The 25,640-nt window shown below is 36.8% G+C and overlaps 1 protein-coding gene across 1 annotated transcript in view; it reads left to right on the top strand.

Annotated features, from left to right (window-relative positions):
- Positions 1 to 25,640, top strand: part of Col19a1 (collagen type XIX alpha 1 chain) — a 321,254-nt gene that overhangs the window by 251,615 nt on the left and 43,999 nt on the right. Inside the window, exons 20-40 of the mRNA XM_047558644.1 lie at positions 2,275 to 2,310; positions 2,841 to 2,876; positions 2,969 to 3,022; positions 3,712 to 3,765; positions 5,130 to 5,183; positions 5,864 to 5,953; positions 6,645 to 6,689; positions 6,798 to 6,875; positions 8,738 to 8,773; positions 8,885 to 8,938; positions 9,036 to 9,089; positions 10,788 to 10,829; positions 13,960 to 14,064; positions 14,146 to 14,199; positions 14,446 to 14,499; positions 19,173 to 19,226; positions 20,537 to 20,590; positions 22,937 to 22,981; positions 24,901 to 24,951; positions 25,027 to 25,071; positions 25,478 to 25,504. Of these exons, the coding sequence (XP_047414600.1) occupies positions 2,275 to 2,310; positions 2,841 to 2,876; positions 2,969 to 3,022; positions 3,712 to 3,765; positions 5,130 to 5,183; positions 5,864 to 5,953; positions 6,645 to 6,689; positions 6,798 to 6,875; positions 8,738 to 8,773; positions 8,885 to 8,938; positions 9,036 to 9,089; positions 10,788 to 10,829; positions 13,960 to 14,064; positions 14,146 to 14,199; positions 14,446 to 14,499; positions 19,173 to 19,226; positions 20,537 to 20,590; positions 22,937 to 22,981; positions 24,901 to 24,951; positions 25,027 to 25,071; positions 25,478 to 25,504 (1,122 nt within the window). The remainder of the gene's footprint in view (positions 1 to 2,274; positions 2,311 to 2,840; positions 2,877 to 2,968; positions 3,023 to 3,711; positions 3,766 to 5,129; positions 5,184 to 5,863; positions 5,954 to 6,644; positions 6,690 to 6,797; positions 6,876 to 8,737; positions 8,774 to 8,884; positions 8,939 to 9,035; positions 9,090 to 10,787; positions 10,830 to 13,959; positions 14,065 to 14,145; positions 14,200 to 14,445; positions 14,500 to 19,172; positions 19,227 to 20,536; positions 20,591 to 22,936; positions 22,982 to 24,900; positions 24,952 to 25,026; positions 25,072 to 25,477; positions 25,505 to 25,640) is intronic.

Below are 25,640 nucleotides of genomic sequence, written 5' to 3'. Positions count from 1 at the left end.
ATCTTAAAAATTAACTTGAATTTTAGAATGAAACCCAAAAGCAAAAATATAAATAAATCCTTGATTGACTATGTAGAAATTAACCAATAATAGAATATTTCATCATGTTGGGTAGATGTGTGGTTTATTGGTCAGTGTAAGCTTGGTTATGCTAAGTAGCAAATTAATCCTGAAATTTCTGTGGCTTAGTACAAGAAAAGTTCTCTAGGGCTCCTTTCTAGAATGGTTCAGTAGAGAGGGGTAGGTGTTCTGTTTCACATTACACTCAGTTACAGGCTGATCACCATCAGACAGCTCTGTCTTCTGGCACCTACAATCTTCTTCGTCACCCCTGTAGGGGAAGTGGGTCTGGAGAATTATGAAGGGGCTTCTCACTGCCTCATCAAGGACACATGTCATTTCTGGTTACATTTTATTGCCAGAATTAGCTACATAGCTTCATGAAACTTTAAGGAATGTGGGAAACATGGGAAAAGGTGAGCCCATAGCCCCAACAACAGGATACAAGGTGAAAGGCACAGAGGATCATTTAGTAACTGCTTATCTCCAATGAGTGATTTAGTTAAAAATCAAAATAGCAATTCGTGAGTACTGGGGATTGAATCCAGGTTGAACCCAGGGGCACTCTACCACTAAGCACCAAGCGAGCCACCTACTCCCAACTGGATATTTTTTGTTCCTTGACTTTGGGACAAGGTCTTGCCCAGGTTAGCCTCAAACTTGTGATCCTTCTGCATTAGCCTCCTGAGGGGCTGAGATTATAGGCATGTGCCACCGTACCTTGCTCCTAAGAGAACTTTTGAGAGTAGTAATGTATACCAAAATGGTTCTCACATTTTCTCCAAAAGCACAACCCCAAGGGCCCACTCCCTTCAACAAGGTCCCACCTCCTGCAGTTCACACCACCTCCCAGTCATCCATTCAGCTAGGCATCCATCAATGGATTGATCCCTCCATGAGGTTAGAGCCCTCATGATCCAATCCCTTCCCCAGCCCTACCTCTGAACTTTGCTACAATGGACAAACCTTTAGCACATGGGCCTTTGGAGGACATCCCAAATTCAAACCAAAAAAGTAATTTACTCAGTTCAAATAGTATGAGACAGACTGAATAAGTGAAGACTGGAGTTGAAGTCAGGCTGCTTGGGTTTAATTCCTGAACCATCTTTTGACCTTGAAGAATTTTTCTTCTCTGTGCCAGAGTTTCCTCATCTATAAATGGTTCTACTAATAGCACTTAACCCCAGTGATACCTGAAGATTAACTATGTGAATATATATAAAATGATTAGAACAGTGCTTGATACATTGTATTGAATTAAATAAATGTTAGCTACTATTGTTATATCTGCATTACTTTACTTCTGTTATGTAATAAATTTTGTTTGGATGCCAGAGATGTAAGGTCTACACAAGAAACGAGAGGTGCTAAGAGTATCAAGATTAATCATATCCCTACACTCCCAAAGGTATAGCCAGGATAAACTAGAAAACATAAAGTGGAATGAATACTAATTTGGGGAAATAGAGGGAGCTATGACAACTCAGAGTTACCGAACCTTCGTGAGTCTCTTTCCTCATCCTTGAAATGGGACAATAATTCCTTTTCATGGCATAGCTATGAAGATGAAATGAGATCAAATCAGAAGCTAGTAAGAGAGAGCCTGTGTGTGCACATGTGTCTCTATGGGTTACGACCGGGTGGCAGTAATAGCAACTCAGTGACAGGGGCAGCCCCCAAAGCTTCTCTGGCTCCTCAGGCTCTACATACTTCAATCCAGTAAGAGCTGTTATCAGTTCCACACACTATTATTTACCTCCTAATTAACCCCTTTGAGTCATTTTCATTAAAGTAAAAATGAAAACTGGAAAAGTACTTTTAATGCTTTTGTGTGTTTAAAGCACAGCTAACCAGTTGGGAGCATTCTCACAAACGCCTTTCCGCCCGCCATCTTGTTTCGGTCACAGCCTTCTGCCCCCAGTTGCACATGTGCGTGTGATCCCTCATCATCACCAGGCACCAGGAAGCTTTGGCCCTGGGCAGCATTTCAACTTGTCAGTCACTGGGGATTCTCTAAATAGTGTTAGAATGATTAACTCAGTGTTCATTTGGGAATGTGAAGGAGCTTGTAAATTCTCATATGCTCCCTTTCAACTGCAAAGGCAGACTGTGTGGAGGTGAGAGCCTGGCCTGCAGGATCTGTCCACTCCCAGCTTTGGAGGGTTTGTTTCTAAAAGTGTTTATAATTAATTCTGCTTTCTACCTGTCTCCTAGGGGGAACCTTTTGTAAAGGGTGAAAAGGGAGACAGAGTAAGTAGATGTTTTATCACTATCTGGGGCTTTCTACTTCATTGATTTCTCTCTCTGATTTCTGTTATGTTTACTTTAGAGTCTAATAGATTTGATAAAATAAGCTTCCAGAGCATTTTTACTTTTTCTTCTGTGATTTTTTGACTTTATCTTAAACCTTGTTAAGTGCTGTCATGGGATAATACTTTACAATTTGGTTTGGGTTAGATATGTTTTCTTTAACCCTATACTGCCAGTGAAGGGACAGGCATGTTATAAAAGACATGGAAAATAAGAAAGCAAACTCATTATAGCCAGTATTGTCTCCTTTGGTATAATCCCTTTGGTATAAAGAAGAAAGAAAATAAGAATTGTTGTTCATTAGGATTAAGTGTTTAAATCTTGTAAAATGAACCCTCCTTGGTTTCTTCACATCTCCCATAAATTCCACCTTTATTGTGTGTTAATTAATGGAAATTCAATTAAAATGTGAGATGTCCAGGCCCATATGAATTTATGTGTTACCCATATGGTGATTATTTTATTTACAGGGAGAACCTGGAATAATAGGATCACAGGGAATAAAGGTGATCTGGAATTTTTCAATTCTGTCTACAAGCTTAATAAGATGGCGAGAACCATAGTAACATTTAACTTTTCTTCCCATTCACATGTTTAGGGAGAACCTGGAGATCCTGGTCCCCCTGGTTTAAGAGGAAGCCCAGGACTGAAGGTATATAAGTAGCAATGCTATATTAGAAATAATCTGGAATTTATAGCCATTCTGTATTTTAAAGGGTGCTTTGGGATGCCACTCATTTTCTTCACAGATGTTCTCAGAGACTTGATCTTGTTTCCATGGTGATTTCCCACCCCACCCCCACTGGCTGCATTTATTACACACATAGTACACATAGTAACTGCCTTTTGGTTCAGAGAATTTTAAAATTCTTTTTCAGAGCATAGTCACTATAGCATCCTTGAAAGCTTTAAGAGTAAACAATGTCAGCTAAATTCATGACCCTTAGCTGTATTCTTAAAAGGAACTGGAGTCAGGATTCATTTCTAAACCAAAATTCTGCAACCTTGAGTATTTGAGTTTCCCATGTGTAATTTCTGCAGGAATATTCTAAGAAAGAAGAGTTTTGGAGAGGTGTAGGAGAGATTAGCGTGATGTGCTCTCAGCCAGTGGGTAGGGCAAGTTACCCACTTATCAGCTGCTGATAAAAAAACAGACCCATTAGAAGAAAACATCTAGAAACTATCTTGGAAGCCCAAATCACAATTCAGTGTAATTACACATAAGGTGGAATGATGGATAGTCTTTCTGCAGGTAAAGCTCACATCATGTTTTACAAATATTCAAGTACAGTCTTTCTGATTTTTAAGGAAAGGTATAGCATGTATCACCTTCTCTTATAGGGTCAGCAAGGACCTGAAGGTTCCATGGGGCCCAGAGGACCACCAGGAGATGTAGTATGTATAGTTTCAATTAATTTCATTAATTCAATGAAATTAAAACTAAGATATGGTTTTTAAGATGTCAACATCTTGTAATTGAGTTATGCTACATTTCCCAAAGACCTGGTTCGTCTCCACTTCTGAAGGCTGGGCCTTTCATACACTCACATGAGGTGCTTTGGAGTATCATTACCCTAACAAATTTGTCTTTGAAACTCAATTTAACTAAATTATCATCTTGGACATGCTAGTCAAGGGTGTACCTATAGTCAATGAGATAGGAAATATCAAAATAAATAAGGAAAACCAAGAGAGAAAGCAAAAATCTCCCATATGTTTGGCTTTTGGTTCAAATCTTCATCTCAGAAAACACTTTGAAAGCTTCTATTGTTTTTTAGCAAGAGCCCTCAAAAAAGGAAGTCTTTTGGCTGAAAGTATTTATGTAATGCACTTGGAGGAAGACCTTCAGACTGTATTATAACCTTGGTATAGTGGAGTCTCTCTCTCTCTCATACACACCTTCATGCTCTTCAAAATCATTTTTCCATTTCTTCCCCCAGATCAGTTCTGGTCCTTGAACAACCTCCACACCCTTCTGACAACTTGGGAATGAAGAGCTTACCATCAACCCACACCTAAGCAAAAGGAAAAAAAATCCTTGCCCACCACTCCTCTGTCACTGACTGACTGCTATTAGTTATCTCTAGGCAACATATAGGATCTCCCCTTTTTCCAGCTTCTTGGGAGTAGCCCAGGACCTCTTTCTGTGTTCAGCATGCTCACTGCCTGAGCCTTCAGAGTCTATTGATCAACATTCCTATTGTGCACAGTACTTTGAACATCCTAATTCACAGAGCAAAGCTTTTTATTGCTACCTCCTTCCACTAACACCAATTAATGGACCACAGCAGAGGTACCTTGTGGAAAGATCTTAGGAAAAGAGAGAAAATTCTGGGCCACAAGATGCTCAAGTGAGATTAAATGATAGTGGTGGGAGCTGAAAAGAGAGTAAAATCAAAAGGGAAAGATCCACTGTTGGCAAAACACAGTAAAAACTTATTTTCTCAGTCACCCTATTATCTTATTGAAGCATAGCATGATGCTACCAACCACCATCCTTCTCCCACTTATTGGCAATAATATGGCTAAGACACTTCAGTTCTCCTTGGTTGTTAGTGCTTAGCCATTACATTCAGATGCCTTCAGTGGAAACAACATGTTACAAATTTTCAACTCATGTTTTTACCTACCAAGCCAAAATCAACCCATTCCCTTGTAGATAATATGTTAAAACACTTAGTAAAGATGTACATATGTAAATGTTATTATCATAAGAGATGTTCTCATTGCTCTTTCCCATTAATTGTGAATTTTTTTAGGGATTGCCAGGAGAACATGGTATCCCAGGAAAACAAGGCATCAAAGGAGAAAAGGTATAGCTCACATTTTACTCATTCTCTTTTAGGTAGGTAGGAGGAACAGACCAAGGATCATAAGGACACTGGGGAGGTGAGAGGACAGCACAGGCTCATGGGGCTATACCTTGGATAGCTTGGCATATAGACTACAATGTGAATGGTTCCCCTGGGGGTGTGTACCAGCTGCTGCTCTGATTCTTGCCTAGAAATGACATATGACAAAATGAAGCAACTTAGACATGAAGATGCCAAGACTCAGAGACTCTATCAGGCTCAGCTACCAATTCTGGTATAGATCTCAGAAGTCTCTTCATCTTTCAGGATTTCCATGGACACAGCATATTAATGCTATGTGGAAATAGCATGTTTATGTTGAATCATTATTAGGAAATAGAACAAGAATTATCCAAAGAACCTCACAAATAGATATGCCCCTTTTGTGCCTATATTTATACATGTCTATGTTACATGATACTGCTAAATTTATTGCAATATAACTCACTACAAAATTTCATTGTATTTGAGATAAGTAGGACAGTGCCTACTGTGAGTTAGGCACTTGGTAAATATTATTGAGCAGTTGAATAAGGTTTGCCTGGTTATGATAACAATTTGAAACAGTGAAAACTATTGCTTTCCCAGTTGCCATCATGAACCTGAGCAACAAAGTAAGAATCTTATCTTGTATTCCTCAGGGAGATCCAGGTGGGATTATAGGCCCTCCTGGGCTTCCAGGTCCAAAAGGTGAGGCCGGTCCTCCAGGAAAAAGCCTACCAGGGGAACCAGTAAGTACCAGCCCTTTTTCTAATGTTTCCCTTGTAAGTTCATTAATGACTTCATATGGGCTCCCAGTTCTAGAGCACAAGTGTAAGTTTAAGTGTGCCAAAGAAGAAACATCTTTAGATCACAGTTATAACCCTTTTAAAGGTTAATGCAAGGAAAGGCTCTCTTCTGAAGAAATATACATGCACACAATGCTTTCATATGATTTGGAAGATTCATAGACTCCCCTGAACCTTCTGCATGGATTCCTTAGAGATCTATGGATCCAAGTAAAGTACAACACTTCTTTTAAAGTATAAGCCTTTGTGGACTCTCTTAAAACTGAACTGCCTGATACTTCCCTCTGGAGGTTTTACAGATGTCGCCACAGGTTATCATTTGCAGAAAGTCTCTGTGATCCAGACTTTTCCAAGGACATAGAAAACTGAATCATCAGTTATATAAGCATTTTTTCTCATCTCTTTGAACCATTTATATTAATTAATAATGATGATAATAGTTTTAATGAGATAATAGCTTCATATTTTAAAGTAACTGTACAAAATCCATAGCCTATTAAAATTTGTTTCCTATTCCTATTCCTCTTATAAAACAAGGTCCATTCAAGTAAAATGAAGAGCAGTCAAACCTCTTTTTCTAAGATATTTTTAACCTTTTTAAAAAAATAAATGTATTTACTTCTTTTTTTTTTAGGGATTAGATGGTAATCCTGGAGCACCTGGTCCACGTGGGCCAAAGGTATAAAAATATTATAGCCAATTTAAAAAGAATTAATAATAAGCAAAATATAATATAAAAAGCTATGTCTCTTGAGTCTTGTCCTAACAGAATCACCTCATTTCACAGGGTGAAAGAGGACTGCCAGGTGTCCAGGGTTCCCCAGGTGACATGGGCCCACCAGGGGCAGGAATTCCTGGCAAAACAGTAAGTGGAATTCAGCTGAGCTCTTGACTGTGGAATCCAATATTATTAAACAAAATCCAATGTCAATAAGGAGAAAAGAAAACAAAGGTGAGAGGAGGGAATACAAATGATCAATATCCAGAAAGGACTGATGGGATTTGAAGGTCCATCATTAAGTGTAGACAGAATGTTCACTGTTGATTGACTTTAAGCTGCTGGTTAGAGATACACTGATTTTTGGATTAGCAATCATTTAACCCTTTATACTTTTATTTATATACTAGAAAGTACAAATACATGTTCTTAAGATGATATAAATGCCTCATATTAGGTTATTAAATATCACTGCTTATTTTTAATTAAGAAGTTAATATTTAAAGTGATGAAGTATATATAGAGTCACCTCATTAGAACAAAAGATACTCCTATTACCCAGGAAATTCCTAGATATTAAGAGTTCTCTGTCAGAAACCAGATTCAAAGATGAAATGCTACAGTTTCTTCTAGCAATCCTATTGCTAAAGATATTTGAGGGTTTGGGATCCTCTGTGCCAGAAAACAAGGGCAGGGACCAAATACATATTTTTATTATATCACAATATCACAACCTTATATTGACATTGTCATGAAAGTTAAAAACAAGCATAAATACTGATAGGTTATGTTGTATATGACTGGTGTTTGATTTTCTAGGGCAAATGTTTTAGTCCATTTTCTGTTGCTATAATAGAATACCAGAGACTGGATAATGTATAAAGAATAAAAGTTTATTTAGCTTATGGTTCTGGAGGATGGGAAGTCTAGCATCTGGTGAGGACCTTCTTGCTGCATCATAACATGGCTGAGGGTGTCACATGGCAAGACAGAACTAGCTATCTAGCTTGGGTCTTTCACCTTTTCATAAAACTACTAATACTATTATGGAAGCTCCACTCTCATGACTTCATCTAATCCTAATTGCCTCCCAAAGGTCCCACTTCCAATTAACATTAAATGAATTTGGAGACTAAGTTTCCAACACATGAACCTTGGAGGAAACGTTCAAACCATATCAACAAAATGTAAAAAACCACTGAGATGAAAAAATAAAGTAAAAGCAACAACAAAGCATGCCCACACATACACCCAGATACATCTGTATGTGTGCACACAAATCATGAATTTATTAAGGAGGTGTTGAGTTTAAAGAAAAAATCACTAGGGACACAGTATAGATAGAAAGGGAACCAAAGATTTTGATAATAATAGTGATATGAATATATATTTTAAAATATAAGAAAGAACAGTTTCAGTGAACAGTTACTGAAATCAACTACTAAGAAAGTAGCTCTTCACTTAAGTTGTAAATTGCTAATTCAGTGGTCCATGAACATTTAATAGGGATAAAACTAGTATCCTATGTTCTCTGATCATCTCAGCCTCATTGTTGTTATTCCAAATTCCAATTTTCTAAAAGTAGAAAATAATAACTGATGCTTTACTTCCCATTCCCATCACCAAACCCTAGTTCTGGTCATTTCTTCAAAGAGAAAAGACTCAAAGTAGAATGAAGAAAGGGAAAGGCAGCCCTGGCCAGTTATCCCTGTTGGTGGTCAGTTTATGGTCAGTTAGAATTTGGATGTGCTGCTTCTGCACTCTTGAGTGTGCAGCCATGTGGGATGGAATGAGAGACATCCCAGGTATCTGAGCAAAATTATGAGGTTTTTAGCAACAGGTTTTTGGTGAAGTGTTTATCTACCACCCAAAGTTGTAGTCAGTTTTACAGTTACCAGAGTGTGGTTGGTGGCCACTAAGTAAATTATAGTACTTCATCTTTTATCTCAGTGGGATAATTCATGGGCATTCCTGGTAGAATTTTGATCATTTTATCTCATTTTACATAGGGCTCCCAAGGACCAACTGGAGAGCCAGGTATTCAGGTATGCTATTTAACTAAGTTATCCAACAAAACAAATCTAGTTTGTTTTCTTGGGGAAATTACTGAAAGAATGTTCTTGTAAATAACTACTTTCATTTTATTCCCTTTCCAGGGTCCTCGAGGTCTCCCTGGGTTGCCAGGAACTCCAGGGACTCCAGGAAATGATGTAAGAACCTTCTTTATTTATCCCCTCCCCCCACCTCTGTTTTAATCTGCAACTATGCCAACTTGCAAAGATTTGAACATGACGCCTCTGTTTTCAGGGAGCTCCCGGGAGGGATGGAAAGCCAGGACTGCCAGGCCCCCCAGGTGACCCGGTATGTACACAGACTTTCCTGATTTATGTATCATTAATGCACCCAGAAGCCAACAGCCTACCAAGCAAATTTTGCTGTCCAAACTAATTAGAATGTTCAGTGACTGCTTGGTGATTTTGTTTATCCCCATTATTTTGTAGAGGGAAAAAAATTCAAGCTGGGTCAGCATTTTTGTGTGTGTGATGAATGCTTATTTCCTAAGGGTATAATTCAGCTATACAATTTTGCCCCAGGCTGAGCCTTAGCATATAATATCTCAGTTCCATGGAAAATTGAAATAAAATGTATAGCCACAATTTCTATTCTTTCTAATGCTATTGACTAAATGAATTTCATTTTTCTAAATGAAAGTTTGCAGGTAAGTTACTTACAATATAGTACATATTTACTGATTCTATGGCTTTAAAATGCGAAGATGGATTAAATTATGAAAACTGGCTTGAGTAGGCTCTTGGAAAATGGGTGTAGGCACTAAATGTGTGTCCCAAAGTTTTGTTTTAGGTTAAACCTTGCTTTGAGTGACAGCGAAATCCCTTTAAATAACTTCAGAATCAGTGGTTATACTTTGACAGGCCATATGGTACATGACATTGTATTAAGAATTTTGTGTAACAAAATCCAAATCTGGCCTCTCAGTTCTAAGCCTCACAAATCCTTTCTACCTCCCACACTGTTTGGGCTTTATGTTCCTTTGTAATACACATGCAGAGGTATAGTCTGGCCTTACTTTACCTCCACAATCAAGTGAATGTGTGTGCCTCATCTGGGAATCTTGTAGTGTTACCTGAGTTTATAGAGTGTCTCTAGAAAGCACATTTTAAGACATATGGTCAAAACATAGCCCAAGTTCCTTTTGTGTCTGTCTTGTCCATCACTTATTCCAACTGAAGGCTCTTTTGAACCTCCTTGAGAACAAGGCAAACTTTTCCTGTACTCTTCATGTTTCTAACAGCCGAATAACGTGCTTGGCAGAGGAGTAATTTCCTAGTAATAAACTATTTTTCTTTTTGTGGTATTAAAACCAGTAACAAAGGTTGCCATGTCATGAAAATGTAGAGATGTAGAATCAAAACAGTTATAAGTTTGCATGTTCATGGTGAAAGAATCGTGAATGTTTCTCAAAATAGTTCTCATTCCATCAGTGTCAAGTCTGTTTCTTGACATGAAGCATAATGTTGAGCCAATTATCCTGACAGTGAGACTTTAGAAGCCCCATGTTCTGAATCTCAACTGACATTACATTTTGAAAACAAAAAAATCTACATTGTGTTATATTCTTGCTTTGTATTGTGTTTATGTACATGTATACATGTTAGTCAGCTTTGTATCACTGTGACAAAATACCTGAGATAAACAACTTCAGGGAAGGAAAACTTATTTTGGCTTATGGTTTCAGAAGTTTCAATCCATATCCCTTTGACCCCATTGCTTTGGACCTGTGGTAAGATAGAACATCATGGAGGGAAGCATGTGGTAGAGGAGGCTGTTCACCTGAAGGTGACCAGGAAGCAGAGAGAGAGAAGGAGTTGCTGAGGTGCCAGTATCCCCTTCAAAGTCACACCCTAGTGACTTTCTTCCACCTCTTAAAAGTACCACCAGCTCCCAATAGCGCCATCAACTGACCTTTGAGAGATACTTCGAGATCCAACTCGTAACAGTATATAACAATATATTTTTTATTTTTCTCCTTAACCACAGATTGCCCTTCCTCTCTTGGGAGACATCGGTGCCTTGTTCAAGGTATTCTGTTGCTATGTAAAAAGTTATGGTTTAATATCCAGAAAAAAGAAAAAAGAAAATATTTACTGGAAATTGAGTTAATGCTTGGTCTGGTTTTTAAATGGCAGAACATCTTTAAGATAGTAAAACTAATCTGTATTTCCCCATTCTCTTCTTTATTAACCTTTGGGTATGGAGGTGGATGTGCACTCTGAGAGCCACAGGGAAGGAACAATGTCATTAACCCCCTTGAGGAGATAACCCTGTCCTCTGAAGCCACAGCTTTCCTTTGATGGGTGTTTACCCACCCTAGCTCACTACTGTGAAATCTAATCCTTTCTCACTATATCACCCTGGTCAGTTCCAGGATGAAAACCAGGACTGCTCAATAAACAGCTAGCTTACAAGGCTATTTTTTATGTCATGGGATTTTACAAAATGAGCTATAAAATTCAAAGCTAACAATTGCCCTAACACCTGTTATCCTGTTAAATAAAATTTTTTCTACCTATTATATAGCTTATAAAGAATTAATTTTGCTACAATTTTTCTTCCTATATTTTATCTGTAAAACAGATTGAGGGACTGATAAGGTTATATTATCATTTCTTCGTGATACACTGAGTGACTCTCAGATGAAAATCTTGTCCTTTATGTTCACCCCTTATTTATGTATGAATGGATAGTGTGCACATCTACACACGCAAAAACACTTGGGCTGTAGATGTGTACGTATGATTTAGTTTATATTCCGAGTGAATAGCACAATGATTTGCACAATAAGCCAGCAGAAATATTTACTGAATTGAATCAATCAAAAGATTCAAGTTCTAAGTATGTATTTGGTGTTTAGAGTTTTCCTGATCATATTCTTATTCCTACAGTGTTTAAAAATAAGTCTTTACAGGGTTTTTCACACACCCATTTCCTTTAGCTATGTGATAAGTTTTATGTTTATCCTGTTAGCTCAGACACATAAATTCAAGCCTTTCCAGACCAGCTAAAGGTTACAGAGAATGCAACAGAAAGGTAATTCCACTTAGATTTCTGATCTTCTCTTGGATGTGACATTGGAGTCAAGTCCAGGTCACTCCGGTGACTTATTCACATGAGTGCTTCCACTGACAAATAAAATGTTAGTAAGCCCTGTGGAAGGTTTTCCAACTAATTTGTTTCTTCCCAGCTTTTTCTTTGCCTTTTAATGACCTATGTTATTGACTGTATGTTCCCTGTAATCTTGTTTATTCCAAACTTTAATACCACCTCCCTTTTTAAATATGTTGCTAAGCAACTGAAACTCAAGTCTTTTTTCTTGACTTATAGATCCTTTCCTTATTTATTTGGAACCTTCCATTTAAACATAATCAGAGTGATATTTTTAAAATAAATCCTCACCAATATCACAGAAAATTACTGATCAACTTTGAAAATTTTCTTCTTCCAAACGAACATCTTTTCAAGTTGTATAAGTTTCTGAAAGCAGAGTGACCTTGTAATTGCTATATCACTCATCTCTGACAGAGATTCGATATAACCTCAAATCAGATCAACCTCACTTTTTTAATTGAAAACCCCTGATTATGTATTTATTTATTCACTCAACAAGTATTAATTGGTCTGCTAATTTATATCAGGCTTTCTAGCAGACCCATTCATCCTTCAGACTCAATTTATTATTTTATTAGAGCATTATAATTATACATGGTAGTTGTGTTCATTTTAACAAAATCATACATGCCTGAAATTTGACTTACTCCATTTGCATCCCTGTTCCCCCCTTTTTCCCACCCCTCCTTTCTCCTGACGTTCTCCTCCCTCTACTCTACTAATCTTCCTGTTGCTCATTTATTTTTGATTGGTACTTTCTACATATGCGTAAAGGTGGAATTCACTGTGGTATATTTATATTTTTCCCCTTTCCCACCTCTTCTCCCTCCCTTTCTCCTACTCCACTGATCTTCCCTATATCTTCATGATATCTGATCCCCCCCACCCCTTCTTTTCCCTTGTTTTGCTCTAGTTACCACATATGAGATAAAACATTTGACCCTTGATTTTCTGAGTCTGGTTTATTTCACTTAGCATGGTATTCTCCATTTCCATTCACTTACTGGCAAATGCCATACTTTTATTTTTTATGGCTGAGTAAAACTCCATTGTGTATATATACCAAATTTTCCTAATCTAGTCATGTAATGACAGGCATATGGGCTAGTTCCATAATTTGGCTATTATAAATTGTGTTGCTGTAAGCATTGTTGTGACTATATCTCTATAGTATGCTAATTTTAGGTTTCTTTAAAATAAATACCAAGGCGTGGAATAGCTGGGTCATTTGATGGTTCCATTCCTAATTTTTTTGAGGAATCTCCATTCTGCCTTCCAGACTGGTTGTATAATTTGCAGTCCCACTGAAAAGTATGAGTGTAACCTTTCTGCCCACTTTCTCACCAGCATTTATTATTATTTGTATTCTTGATAATTACCATTCTGACTGGGAGTGGGATGAAATCTTAGTGTAGTTTGGACTTGCATTTCCCTGATTTCTAGAGATGCTGAACATTTTTTCCATATATTTATTGGTCATTTGTGTTTATTTTGAAAAATGTCTGTTTAGTTCTTTTGCCTTTTTTTTTTTTTTTTTTTTTTTTTTTTTTTGTGGTGCTGGAGATTGAACCCAGGGCTTTGTGCTTGACAGCAAGAACTCTACAAACTGAGTTATATCCCCAGCCCTTGGTTTTGGTTTTTTGGTGTTGAACTTTATTGAGTTCTTTATATATTCTGGATATTATCTTCTGTCAGAGAAGCTGGCAAAGATTTTCTCCCATTCTGTAGATGCTCTCTTTATGCTCTTAATCACTTCCTTTGCTCTGCAGAAGCTTTTTAATTTGATGGCATTCCACTTAGTGATTCTTGGTTTTATTTCTTGAGCATTAAGGGTCTCGTTAAGGAAACCAGTGCCTACACCAATATGATGAAGTGTTGACCCTACGTTTTCCTCTAGCAGTTGCAAAGCTTCTGGTCTAATTCCTAAGTCTTTGATTCACTTTGACTTTTGTGCAGAGTGAGAGATAGGGAACTAGTTTCTTTCTTCTATATACCAACCTCACTTTTTAATATCTCTCAGTAGCCTTATTTTTATACTCATTAGAATTTCTGTGGCAACTGCCAAGCCAGTGTCCCTGGGCTGAAAAGCAACAAAGGAGATGAAGGAGGTCCTGGTGAGCCTGGAAAGTATGATTCCATCTCCAGGAAGGTAAGAAGGCCGACTGAGTGTTTAGGGAGCCTGTGGAGCACAGGTACATTCTCTCAGTTCTTTTACTTCTCTGTCCTCTAGGGTGATATAGGACCACGGGGTCCTCCAGGAATTCCAGGCAGAGAGGGACCAAAAGTAAGAAAGTTTGTCTTCTGTGGGACTCTCAATTGGGTGAAAAAAGAAATCCCCATTTTAAATTACACTACTTTTAAATATGGGTTAAAAGTGGGGTAAAAGCCCTTTGTAATCAATTTGTTCCCTGACCCAGCACAAATTACATCCCCCAAGTGTCCTGATAAGAGTTTTGTTTTTTTTTTTTTTCATTGTTTCAAAAGATAACAAAATGATTGAGTATATTTATTGAACGCACTGTCTTTCTAGGGAAGTAAAGGAGAGCGGGGCTACCCTGGTATACCTGGGGAGAGAGGTGAAGAGGTAAGAGTCTTCTCTGCTAAAAGTCCTATTGCTGATTCTCTTTCCTTGACTCAACAGAAGAAAGACACCGGTTTTTCCATAGCTCAGAATTAATGCCAAAACTGATTTTTAAAAAATGACTATGTAGGTCTTTATAAATGGTAAAACTTTCACTTAAAACAATTATATGTTCATGTTTATTACCAGTGGTACAGGTTTAGAGACAAGACACAAAGTTAATATGTCACCTATGGGTTTTCTGTTTCCATGTAGCAGATGACAGTTCCAGCTCTCTCACAATAAGAATAAGGGGAAGCTGGAAGAGGGAACTTACTAAAAGGAAACCAGGGTAGCTAAGAGGATTGAAGGAAGAGTAGAAGCGCCAGCCCAATAATAAGGGAAGCACCAAAACTCCAAAGAACTTCTCTGGGATACTGCTGTAGCATGATTCAGTTTTAATGATCTTGGTTTGTTTGTTTCTCTACTCAATATCCATAATCTTGAGGAAAATAAATTATCAAAAGGATCTGAGTAGACTAGTTTAGATCAGCTTCTCACCTCCTAGACTAAAGATTCAATTCAAATGTGCTTTTGAGATAATGATACAATTTTCTGACTCTAAGCCACAATGATGCTCAGGATATCATTCTTGTCCTGCATAATTCACATTAACTCTTAGAAAAACCAATTAGAATGATGAATTGTTGTTAGTTTAAACAGTTTTGATGCTAATAGTTCTTAATGAAAGTAAGTAAGCCATCTGGCATATATTAACCTTGATGTTAGTGCAGAAAATTATAATGGTATAAAGTAGATCTATTTTTTAGTTGGAGTTATATTTCACATTACAAATTATCCTCATGTATTATTATTTTTAATTAAAATTGATTCTGTTCTAGAAAACTTTGAGGCTCGGTTTGGTTTCTTTTTCCTGAGTTAAAAATTAAAGAATGAGAAATATAGCATTAATTTTTATCTATAAATAAAACATTAAAGGCATTTTGTTTTTAAAATAAGTAAAAGTTAATGAGCTTTTGCTTCCTCAAGTTCCACAGAAGGTTTCACTAAAGTATAAGCATAATAATGGATTTTAATAGTCCAACAGCTTTTAACTGCCTAGATTCAAGAAGTAAGCTTTAGATGTAATTGAGAAGGTAATAAAAAAAAAAAAAGGATGAGGAAATAATTGGAAATGGGGGGTATAAACAACTCTAAGTAAAATTCACTGGAAGTTGATTTTTGATTCTGCAAGGTACTTTGCTATCTTGATGAACTGAAATCCAGTGTCACCATTCCTCTGCTACTTTGCTTTCTATGCTCACCTCATGGGCTCTTTGATGTGAAATACACGAAATTTTGTACAAACTCATGGGGAACATAGGGAATTCCAGCAAGTTCAGTAGATTGTTCTTCCTTGTTCTTAACATGAGTAATATAAATAAGCCTGAAGTAACTTATTGACTCACTTGAACCCTTTGAGAGGAATAGGGCAATGTGTCTTTTGTCTTTTCTCTCTCCAAAAGATCAATAAGAACAAACAATCTTGTCTTCTTCATGGACTCAGATACTCCCTGAAATTCCAGTTTTTTGATTTAAGTAAATAAAATTTTGACCAAGAACATATGCAGTTTCAACTGGCCAACAGACTCTATTAAATTAACTACACAATCTCTAATCTTACAAAATCTCAAATATCTATTCTACTCTTAGTGGAAAAGATCTAGCGAGACAGCCACTCTCTTTAAAACTAGGACCTCTAGTTTTAATGTCTTCAATTTAATCTGTTTGGGAACTTACAAGAGTTGCCTATTTTAAAATGGCTATTTACTTACTGCTTTTAGAAGAGTAACATTATCCTCCACATTTTTTCACAGAGATTATTGCATATCTCAAGATAGCAACTTATGCTAATAGGCACAGACCTCTGTCTTATCATCAAAGTGAATTCTTGCTTGTAATGCAAATCTTCTTACGATATTTTAGGATAATAATTGACAAATAAGGTTTAGAAAATATTGTCAGTCATTTAGCCATAAACTAAAGCAACAGAAAAATAAATATCTTAGTAGCCACTTAGCTAGGCCTTGCAAAATCAAAATATCAAAGCAGAGAAATAACTTGACTCTAATGATCCCTGAATATCTATGCAATAAATTTTAATTTGTATTTAAGTTTGGCACTGTATGCTAAATTGACTGTCCTACTCTTTAATATGTATTTGTCTTCTTTAATGATCATCTTGTCTTCTAAAATTATCTTATTGCCCTTTATGCACCCATAGTAACTTTTACCCTTACTACAAAATTTCATCTTGTTTAGAGAAAGACTGCTGAGAATGTTTTTTTTTTTTTTTATGGACTGAGGTTTATTTTAAAGTTTAATGTGGTCATCAAAGGTTAATGAGTCCCAAGTTTATAAATTATACTACCTAAAAATCTCACTCAGCATCTCTAGACTGAGACTAAAAGTAACAAAAAAAAATACATATCTTGTATATGTACACATAAAATTTTATTGAAATGTAGGAATGTAGGTATTTTGAGATAAATAAATTTATGGTATAACATGTAATAATAATTTTGTCATTTAAAAGTATCATTCCCAAGGGAAAAATTTTCCTTTCCATTGATAAAAGTATAAACTCTTTTATAAAGTGATAAAGTTAATGGTGGGGATATAAAAAGAGCCAGTACACCACACTGATGTGTACAGTCCACACTTACACACGTACACACATAGCATTGCCACGGAGATGGGTAAAATCTTGAACATAAATATGTCTACATTTTTTAACACATGCATATATGAGATTTTGCCCAAGATTTATTTCATGAGGAATTCCAGCATATTCAAGGAGATTCTCAAAATATCTTCATATCATATGAATAAACCTGAAGTAACATATGATCTCATTTGGCAGTGGATGGAGAGACCTGACTGAGGTTGGTCCTTGAAACCTTTGATGCAAAGAACCTGAGACATCTCACAGTCCTACAGAATGCTCATAAATAAATATGCAGTGATTTTACCATGCTCACTTCATCTAAAATGTATAATATACATAGAAATTAATACATCATAACAATAAAAGGGAAAGCAATTATATTATAATAAAAAATGACTTGGTAATAATAAAAAAAAATGCTCCATAAAGGAAACCAAATCTTCAAAGAGTGGAACCATTCACTCTTGAAGTTGAACTTTTCTTTAGTGTTGGGGATAGATCCCAGGGCCTTGTGCATGAGAGGCAAGTGCTTACCACTGAGCTACACCCGCTAGCTCTTCAGTCTAGAACTTAATAGATCACAAGTTTATCTGAAATAACAAAAGGATATTTGAAATCTTTTTCTGATTATAGAAGTGATCTAAGTTTGTTATAGGAAATTTGGGAAATATACAAAAGTACTAAAAAGATCAAAGTTATCTCTATTCCCACTTCCCAAGAAAGACTGCTGACAGTAATATTATGGTACACAATTTCTTATCCACAATTCCAAACCTCAAAAGCCTCAGAAAATTTCCCCAAGTCTACAGCAGATTCTTCAGGCAGTGAACTCTGACCTGAACTCACACGGAGCTAGTCTGTTTTTCCCACTCTATCAGAATATCATGTTTTGCCTTAGAAATATTTGCATGTTTATTAGAAAGCACTGCCGCAGGCACCACTGGGAGTGTTGCATAATACTCAGTGGGTGCTGTGTTACCTTTACAAGAAATCTGAAAATCCAAAATTCTGAAACACACCTAACATCGAAGTTTCCAGATAAGACATTTACCTTTTTGCCATGATAATAAAAGTCTGTTTATCAATCCCATTTTTTAGGAAATACATTTATAATTGTTCAAAAATTTAGGCCCTACACTATGTGACATTTTCCATGTCATCCAGTAGCTTTCTAAATCATGATTTTGATAGTTTTAAAATGTTTCATACTACAGATTTTGTGAATTTACTTAACTCATTCTATGGGTGAAGGGACAAAATTAATTTATTACACAAGTTACTAACTAACCTTGCAAATTCTTCTTTGATGTATAAATATATCAGCATTTAAAATCCTATCTTGTAGGGCTGGGGATATAGCTCAGTTGGTAGAGTGCTTGCCTCGCAAGCCCAAGGCCCTGGGTTCAAATCCCCAGCACCGCAAAAAAATAAAATAAAATCCTATCTAGTATAACTGGCATTATTCTACAAACCCAAGGAGGGGAAGGGTTTTTTAATGCTTAAACCACAAAAGGATTCCAAATTTGAATTCATCAATAAATCACATTTCTTCTTATAATGAACCGACCAGCTAAACTAAATATATCATAAAACATATTCTATTTTTCCACTAGTTGAAGCAAACTTCAGTGCAATCATGTATTTCTCTGATGGTATTCTGCCAATCTGAAATGTGTATTTCCATGCTGTAATAATATGAGATTTTCAGTGATGCTACTGCTAATGGGTTAGCTCTGTAAGATCATAAAAGCTTGCTGAATCACTAAACAGATAAAAGTATGTCTGTCACAAATTCCACATCTTGGCATCTTAACCTATCATCTTTACTCTTTAAAAATTAAAATTAATACAGGATATGTATTGTGGTTCTTGTTTAGCTAAAATATGTTTAATTTTCAATAATAAAAATATTTGATTAAAATGCTTTTTTCCTTATAATAGATTTTATGGTAGAAATTATCTCTTCTAGGGTCTTCAAGGAATTCCAGGCATTCCAGGTGCTATGGGTCCTACTGGACCCCCTGTAAGTATTTGCTAAAACTTTTCTACTCACAGCTCATACCTGTGAGTAGAAAATTTATCATACAAGATAAATATTCCTCATTGTCTCTTGTTTTCTGTACTTCCATGTAGATTGTCCAGTCATTGCCTAGAAAAGTAGAACTATCCAACATCTCAGATTTTCATTTCGTATTACTTAAGGATGGTCAGGATCCTGGAGTCTTGTCCTCAGAACTCTACCAGACCAGAAAGCTGGCTGAGATTAAACTTCCATTTGCAATAGAAATTTGATATAAAGAACATTCTATTTTTTAGTTATGTTTTGGCACTAACCTTAGAAGAGATATCCAGATGGCAACATAACTGAGAATTTATTATCTAGAAGAAAATATAGACCAAGGATGATAGTCAGGACTTTTCGCTGCCCCTCAGACACCCAAATGTGGTTACCCGACCTCCCAAGAACAGAATCTCTTCTTTTCCCATTTACCAAACCCAATCGCTTGCTCTTATAGTTCTCTCTTACTGTTCTAGAATGGCCAAAGACAGGACACAGAGTTACATTTGAATTTCAGAGAAATAAGTGTTAAGTTTGTGACAAATAATGTATTTTAATTTGCTAAATCTAACTACCCAGTTCATGTCTCAACTTCTCTCTCTTCCCTTCTTAGAGTTCCTTTGCAGATAGAATCTTGACCACAACACTAGGAATGTCATCATGTTCACATCATGTTCATTAACTTAATGTTTTTAATGATGTGTTTGCCATAATTCAATCATTTTGCCTTCACCAAAATATGTAGAACAAAGCTGACTTTAAGTTGTAGTCAGATTTAAAGTTATGAAAAAGAGTTATGAGAGGAACCATGAAAATTATAGCTCATTCTATTCCTAATTAAAATTAAATTTTATTTTCCACTGGTAAAATGCAGATCACATAACTCAATATGCACATTGTTAATTCTGCCCTGTCTTAGAGTATTTAAAATGTTGATCGCTACCAAAATTATAGCTCATTTAGAAAGGCATAATGTTATGTAAATTGCCATTTAAACAGCAAGACTAGATTCTTAAATGTATCAAAAGGTTCCAATTAAGGTCATTAAATGTGGATGGCCAAGGTGAAAAAGCGACCACAAATACAAATTTTACCCTTCCAAGGGCTTATCAGCGGGATACAGCTGCTGTATCAGCCTGAAGAAATATAAGCTTGTAGAACTGATTTAATTAGGATCAAATGACCTTCAAAATGTGTAAGTTTTAGCAACCAACTTCCAATAGCCTTTGGCCATTTAGTTGTTTTTGTAACAAACTTAGTTTTCTGTTTTACAGGGCTTAGTGGGAAGAACTGGACATCCTGGTCCCATGGGAGTAAAGGGTGACAAGGTATGGCAGAAAAGCCTCATTTACCATTCAAATTGGAATTTGGGTTAGGAACAAGGTGAGACAGTTTACTGAAAGATCCATAAAATCTGATGGAAGAAATGATGTAGGGAGTGGCTATTCTTGTAATAGACTTGGAAGGACATCAGTCTGAAAGATCATCTGAACGCAAGAGAGATGTTCTAAGGGGAAAAGATAAATAGATCATGGGTGCCATATGGAAAAGTCCAAGCTGGATTCAGAGACCCAGGGTATAGGTAAGGTGGTTTGTACAAGGGAGTTCCAGCAACAGTTGATTCAGGTTTCTACAACAAAATACTATAAACTGCCTGTTCATAAACAACATCTATTTCTCATGGTTTCAGAACTTGGAAACTATGAAATCAAGGCACTGGCAGATCTGGTGTTTGGTGGGGCTTGCTTCCTTATGTGGATGGCACCTTCCAGCTGTGTCCTCACATAGTTCAAAAGTAACTAAGTTCCCTTGAGCTTGCTTGTGACCTAATTACCCCCCAAAGGCCCCACCTCCATTACCCTGAAGATTCATCCTGTGAATTCTGGAGGGACACAAACATTCAGGCCCTATCAGGGCCAAGGCTCCAGACACCTGGATGGCTATCAGCACAAGGATTCCAATAACCAAAGATCTTGATGAGACAGTCTGGAAGTTCTGTCCCTAGAAGGTCATAGGAGAAATTCACTAAGGAACTCTTTCCTGGGAGTGCCAGTAATTGGGCAAACATATTGCTATGGTCAGAAGGAAGGACTAGCAGTAGAGGAGTCCCAGACAGGAAGACTTCTCATGTTTACCTGGTTTGGAATCTAAATTGGCCCTGCAGTGTTGGTCCAGAGCCAGCAGATGATTGAAATAATGCTACTCTTCAGATTGGGGAAATAAGTGTCTTCCACCCACTTGTCAGGATACACGTTCCCTGAACAAAATGAAATATGATGGCATCAAGGAGCAAAAGAATTACAACAAAATTTAAAGGAAACAATGTGCTTACCCTAGTCTTAGCACTTCTTTTTCTGTAATATCCTGAAGAGCTTGCCCAACCCCATCAGCCTTTTTCCTCTGTTCTGTATGGAAATTATTCAGTCATAGACTTGTTTTGAAGTTAATGGGAATTCCACTCTGAGATGGGCTTAGGGGCACAAGTAAGAATGAAACTATGACTTTTGATTATGCCAGAGGGGGAAACGTCTTTTCAATAGGCACATATTTTTCCTTGTTTGTTGACTTGTGAGAACTATGACATAATTCTCCAAAGGACACAGCCAGCAGTCAGTTGAATATGACTATGTTTTAGGGAGAGAACCACCATCAAAGCAGTTTGGAAAAAGACACAATATGCTTGTTCATTCTCACATATTCTTAGGCAGATACAAGAAAAACTTTATTTTTATTGGTAAGCATACAAATTTTATGATTCTTTTGACATTAGAAAATGGGTGAGTATTGAAATGAAATGCATCAAATTTTGAAAATTGACTAAAGTTCCTCAAAATTCCTGGGCATTATATTTCATGCTCTCTGGATTCATTTTTAATTAACTATTTATTTCCATTCCCCTTTAAATAGAGGGATTTAAATTTATGAGGCTGCTATTCTAAAACCAATGTGCAGTTACAGGAACAATTGGTTAAAGATCAAGAGACAATAACTGTTTACTATGAAGTGAAATCCATTCTTTCAAGTTTCAACTTGAATCCCTTTATATCAAATTCCATTTTCAGTTAGACTTCTGCTTGTAGGAGAAGTGAAGTCTGTTCAAGTTGTATGGACCATTTTCTTAAATAGTACTAAACCACCATCACTTCTGTTCCTTAGAACATGTCTGACTTGGTTATAAAGTTTGATATTAACCTAGGAAATGGAAGAAGTTCCTCTTCCTATAGGCACAAGGGTTTTGGTTTTCTAATTTGTACAAATTATGTAGATGATGCCTCTGGTTCCCAAAAGGTTCAGGTGGTAGAGGTGAGGCTCAAAGTGAGGGCTAATCCAGTGAGTCACAATCTCAGAGCTACAGGAACTTTGCTGTGCTCCTGTGCTCAAGGGAGGAGAGATTCCCCCAGCTGCCCTGGAAGCCAAGAGCAGGATCAGCTGGTTTGTCAGGTTTCATAGTGAGAATCTGACCGGGCATGGGAGATGACCTTCACCTTCCCTGTGGTGCAGGAATGTCTTTTTCTGGGATTAGGAGAAGCCAAGCTGAATAAGGTGTGGCGAGGCAGTAACAAAATGACAAGTCCTACGGATTTCAGATAATGGCTCTCTGAGAAAGCAGTCTGGTTTATAAACTGGAGTAGAAATGTCTAAGCTGTTCATTTTGATCTGTGCATTCCTTGCAGGGCAGTGAAGGACCTCCTGGGAAACCTGGCCCACCTGGCCCACCTGTGAGTTGTTTCAGGTTTAAAATTTAACATCCATGTGTTTATTTGTGAGTTATTAACCAGAGGTCAGACATACAGATGTTATCAAAGATTAAAGTCTTCTGTGTTTTATGTATCCACACAAATAGCCAGTGCAGCATCGGAGACTCAATTTGTCCCTCCTTTTGGCTCAGCCCTGATGTGCAGTGCTGAGATTTATGTACTATGAGTCTTGGACTTAGGGAACCAGAGCATTTCCTCTCCCTCTGCACCTCCTGCCTCGGGGACCATAGGAGAGTCGTTTCACCTCAGTAATCCTTGTTCACAGAAAATAAAAGGGATTTAAAAAAAGAGATCCCTTCTGGCAATGCAAATTGATTTACAAAAAAAGAGTATTATGCTATATGTGTTAATTCCCATCCATGATGTCTATAATGCAGGGAATTTCTATTTCTATAGCACCTGGTGAACAAAATGTACAAGAGCCATCCAGGTTTTGATGCTGGTGATTGAGACAGATGTTAAGGCTGTCAGGGAGGCTGCGGAGAGGAGAGGGGCCTCTCACCATGGCAAGTCTGCCCTCCTGTGGGTCCATGCTCAAATCACAGCAGAGCTGAGGTCCAGGCCGAATGTTCTTTTCCACCCTTCTCTGTAGGAGTAATTTAAGCAGCAAACATCTAGAGAAAGGGCAGAATCTGACCGTGACTTTCTGAAAACAGCAAGGTTATGTTATTCGTCTGTGTGCAGTTTTTACGCTCTGCACACGAGATTGGCACCGTTTTAAAAAACCTGTTCATCTTTGTTACACGCTTCCTTGACAAAGAAACAAAAATATTTGGAGTTCAAATTCTAAAATATACTCCCTCCTCATTGGAAGAGCAGATCCTCTTTCCCATTCTCAACATGAGCTCATGAAAGGGACTCATGATTTTATAATGGGCTTAAGAAATCTTACTCTTCACTCTGAATTCTCTTTCAAGACAGATTCAATTTATCTGGGAAACTTCCTCTGGAAATCTCAGTAGCCTCAATCTCTTCAGGACTTAGCATGCTAAAATATAGCATACATTCAGCAATTGTCAAATAAATAAGGAAGTAAAAATAGACGGAGCATTTTATTCTACCACTATGATCTTGAAGATGCTTGCAAATTGTATTCACCAAGCATCACTGCCCACCTTATTCAAAAACAACAAAATGAGAAAAATTATAAAAAGATGTGAATTTGATAATTGATCCTATGAAAACTTTTTAAAAGGCTAAAAGATCCTGAAATTTTCAAATGCACTATTTCCTCAATGATTTTTAGAAACGGTAGAATAAGTTCTCTAAGCATTGATGACTTAGGGAATTTATAGTCACATGTCAAATTTTTGTTAGGGAGTTCCTCTTCCCCGTGGTTCTAAAGAATATGTTTTTGTAGAAACATCCACACCAGCTTGTGAATATCATCATCTTCCCATTTACCTTCATTTTCTATTTGGTATGGAGAGACTGGGAGAAAGATTACTTTCCAGTAGCCAAATTGTTCCCTATTCACATTTTCATCAGCACTACCGCATTAGAGCCCGCAGGTCAGCAGGCTGTAAACAGTTAGTGTAAATTGGCAATTCAGGAACTGAATTTTAATGAACAAATAATATTTTCCTCTGAATGCATTAGTGTCTCATCTGTCAAACCTGAACATTATTCAAGCCCCAACTGAAAGTGTCTGTTCTCCAGGTACAGCTCTCACTCCTTTGCATTGCTTTCTCTACACTTGATTTGGGAAAGCCAAAAATGGAAACATTGTATTTTACTTATAATACTAAACTCACTCACTAAAATAGGAAAACTTTTTTTAAACTAAAAAAAATATAATAAGGATAGTACCATTTGGTAAAGGGATAAAAGGTAGATATGCTAAGTATTAGAGTAATTCTGTATTTCATTTCTTTCCAAAGGGTGTACCATTCAATGAAGGAAATGGCATGAGCAGTTTATATAAAATTCAGGTATTTACCTATGGAATTATTTTAAATCATTTTTTAGTTATAGGTTACCATAAATTCTTTATTTTTTTCCTAAAGGGAGGCGTGAATGTTCCCAGTTATCCAGGCCCACCTGGTCCCCCTGTAAGTACAGCTGTTTATCATCTAGCACATTTTAGCTGAACTGCCGTATTAGAGGGGGAATTGACCAAGTTCACTGGAAAATGCATGTTACAATATAACCAGTTTTTACAACAGGAAGAAATAAGTGAAACCAATTATAAAATTGAAAAATGCACACAGCCAAAATACCAAAAAATATCACTTAGCATAGTGGTATTTTCACTGTAAATCTAAAGACTAAATCAATGTCCAAACATTCATTTTCACAGGAGTCCCATCAAGTTATGTTTCTTATTCTTTCAAATCCAATCTGAACAAAAGTAAAAGTTGCAAATATCCCTACATTTATTAAAATAAATTGGGCCAAAATGCTGTAACTTTGTTTCAGTCATTATTTTAAAAATGACCTTCTGTGTTTTTCTTGTAGGGCCCAAAAGGTGATCCTGGCCCAGCGGTATGTATGTTCCCATGTTCTGTGTCATTTAGAAAATAGATTTTTGTTAACATTGGACAGAAGTGCAAAAATGGCCTGCCTTCTAAGGTGTTTATCAATTAACATGTCAGGCAACAAGCAGACAACTGAAGAAACG

This window comes from Sciurus carolinensis, chromosome 7 (genome assembly GCF_902686445.1).
Source record: "Sciurus carolinensis chromosome 7, mSciCar1.2, whole genome shotgun sequence".
In the NCBI taxonomy this organism is placed as follows: Eukaryota; Metazoa; Chordata; class Mammalia; order Rodentia; family Sciuridae; genus Sciurus; species Sciurus carolinensis.
This window is presented reverse-complemented; position numbering and strand designations above follow the sequence as displayed.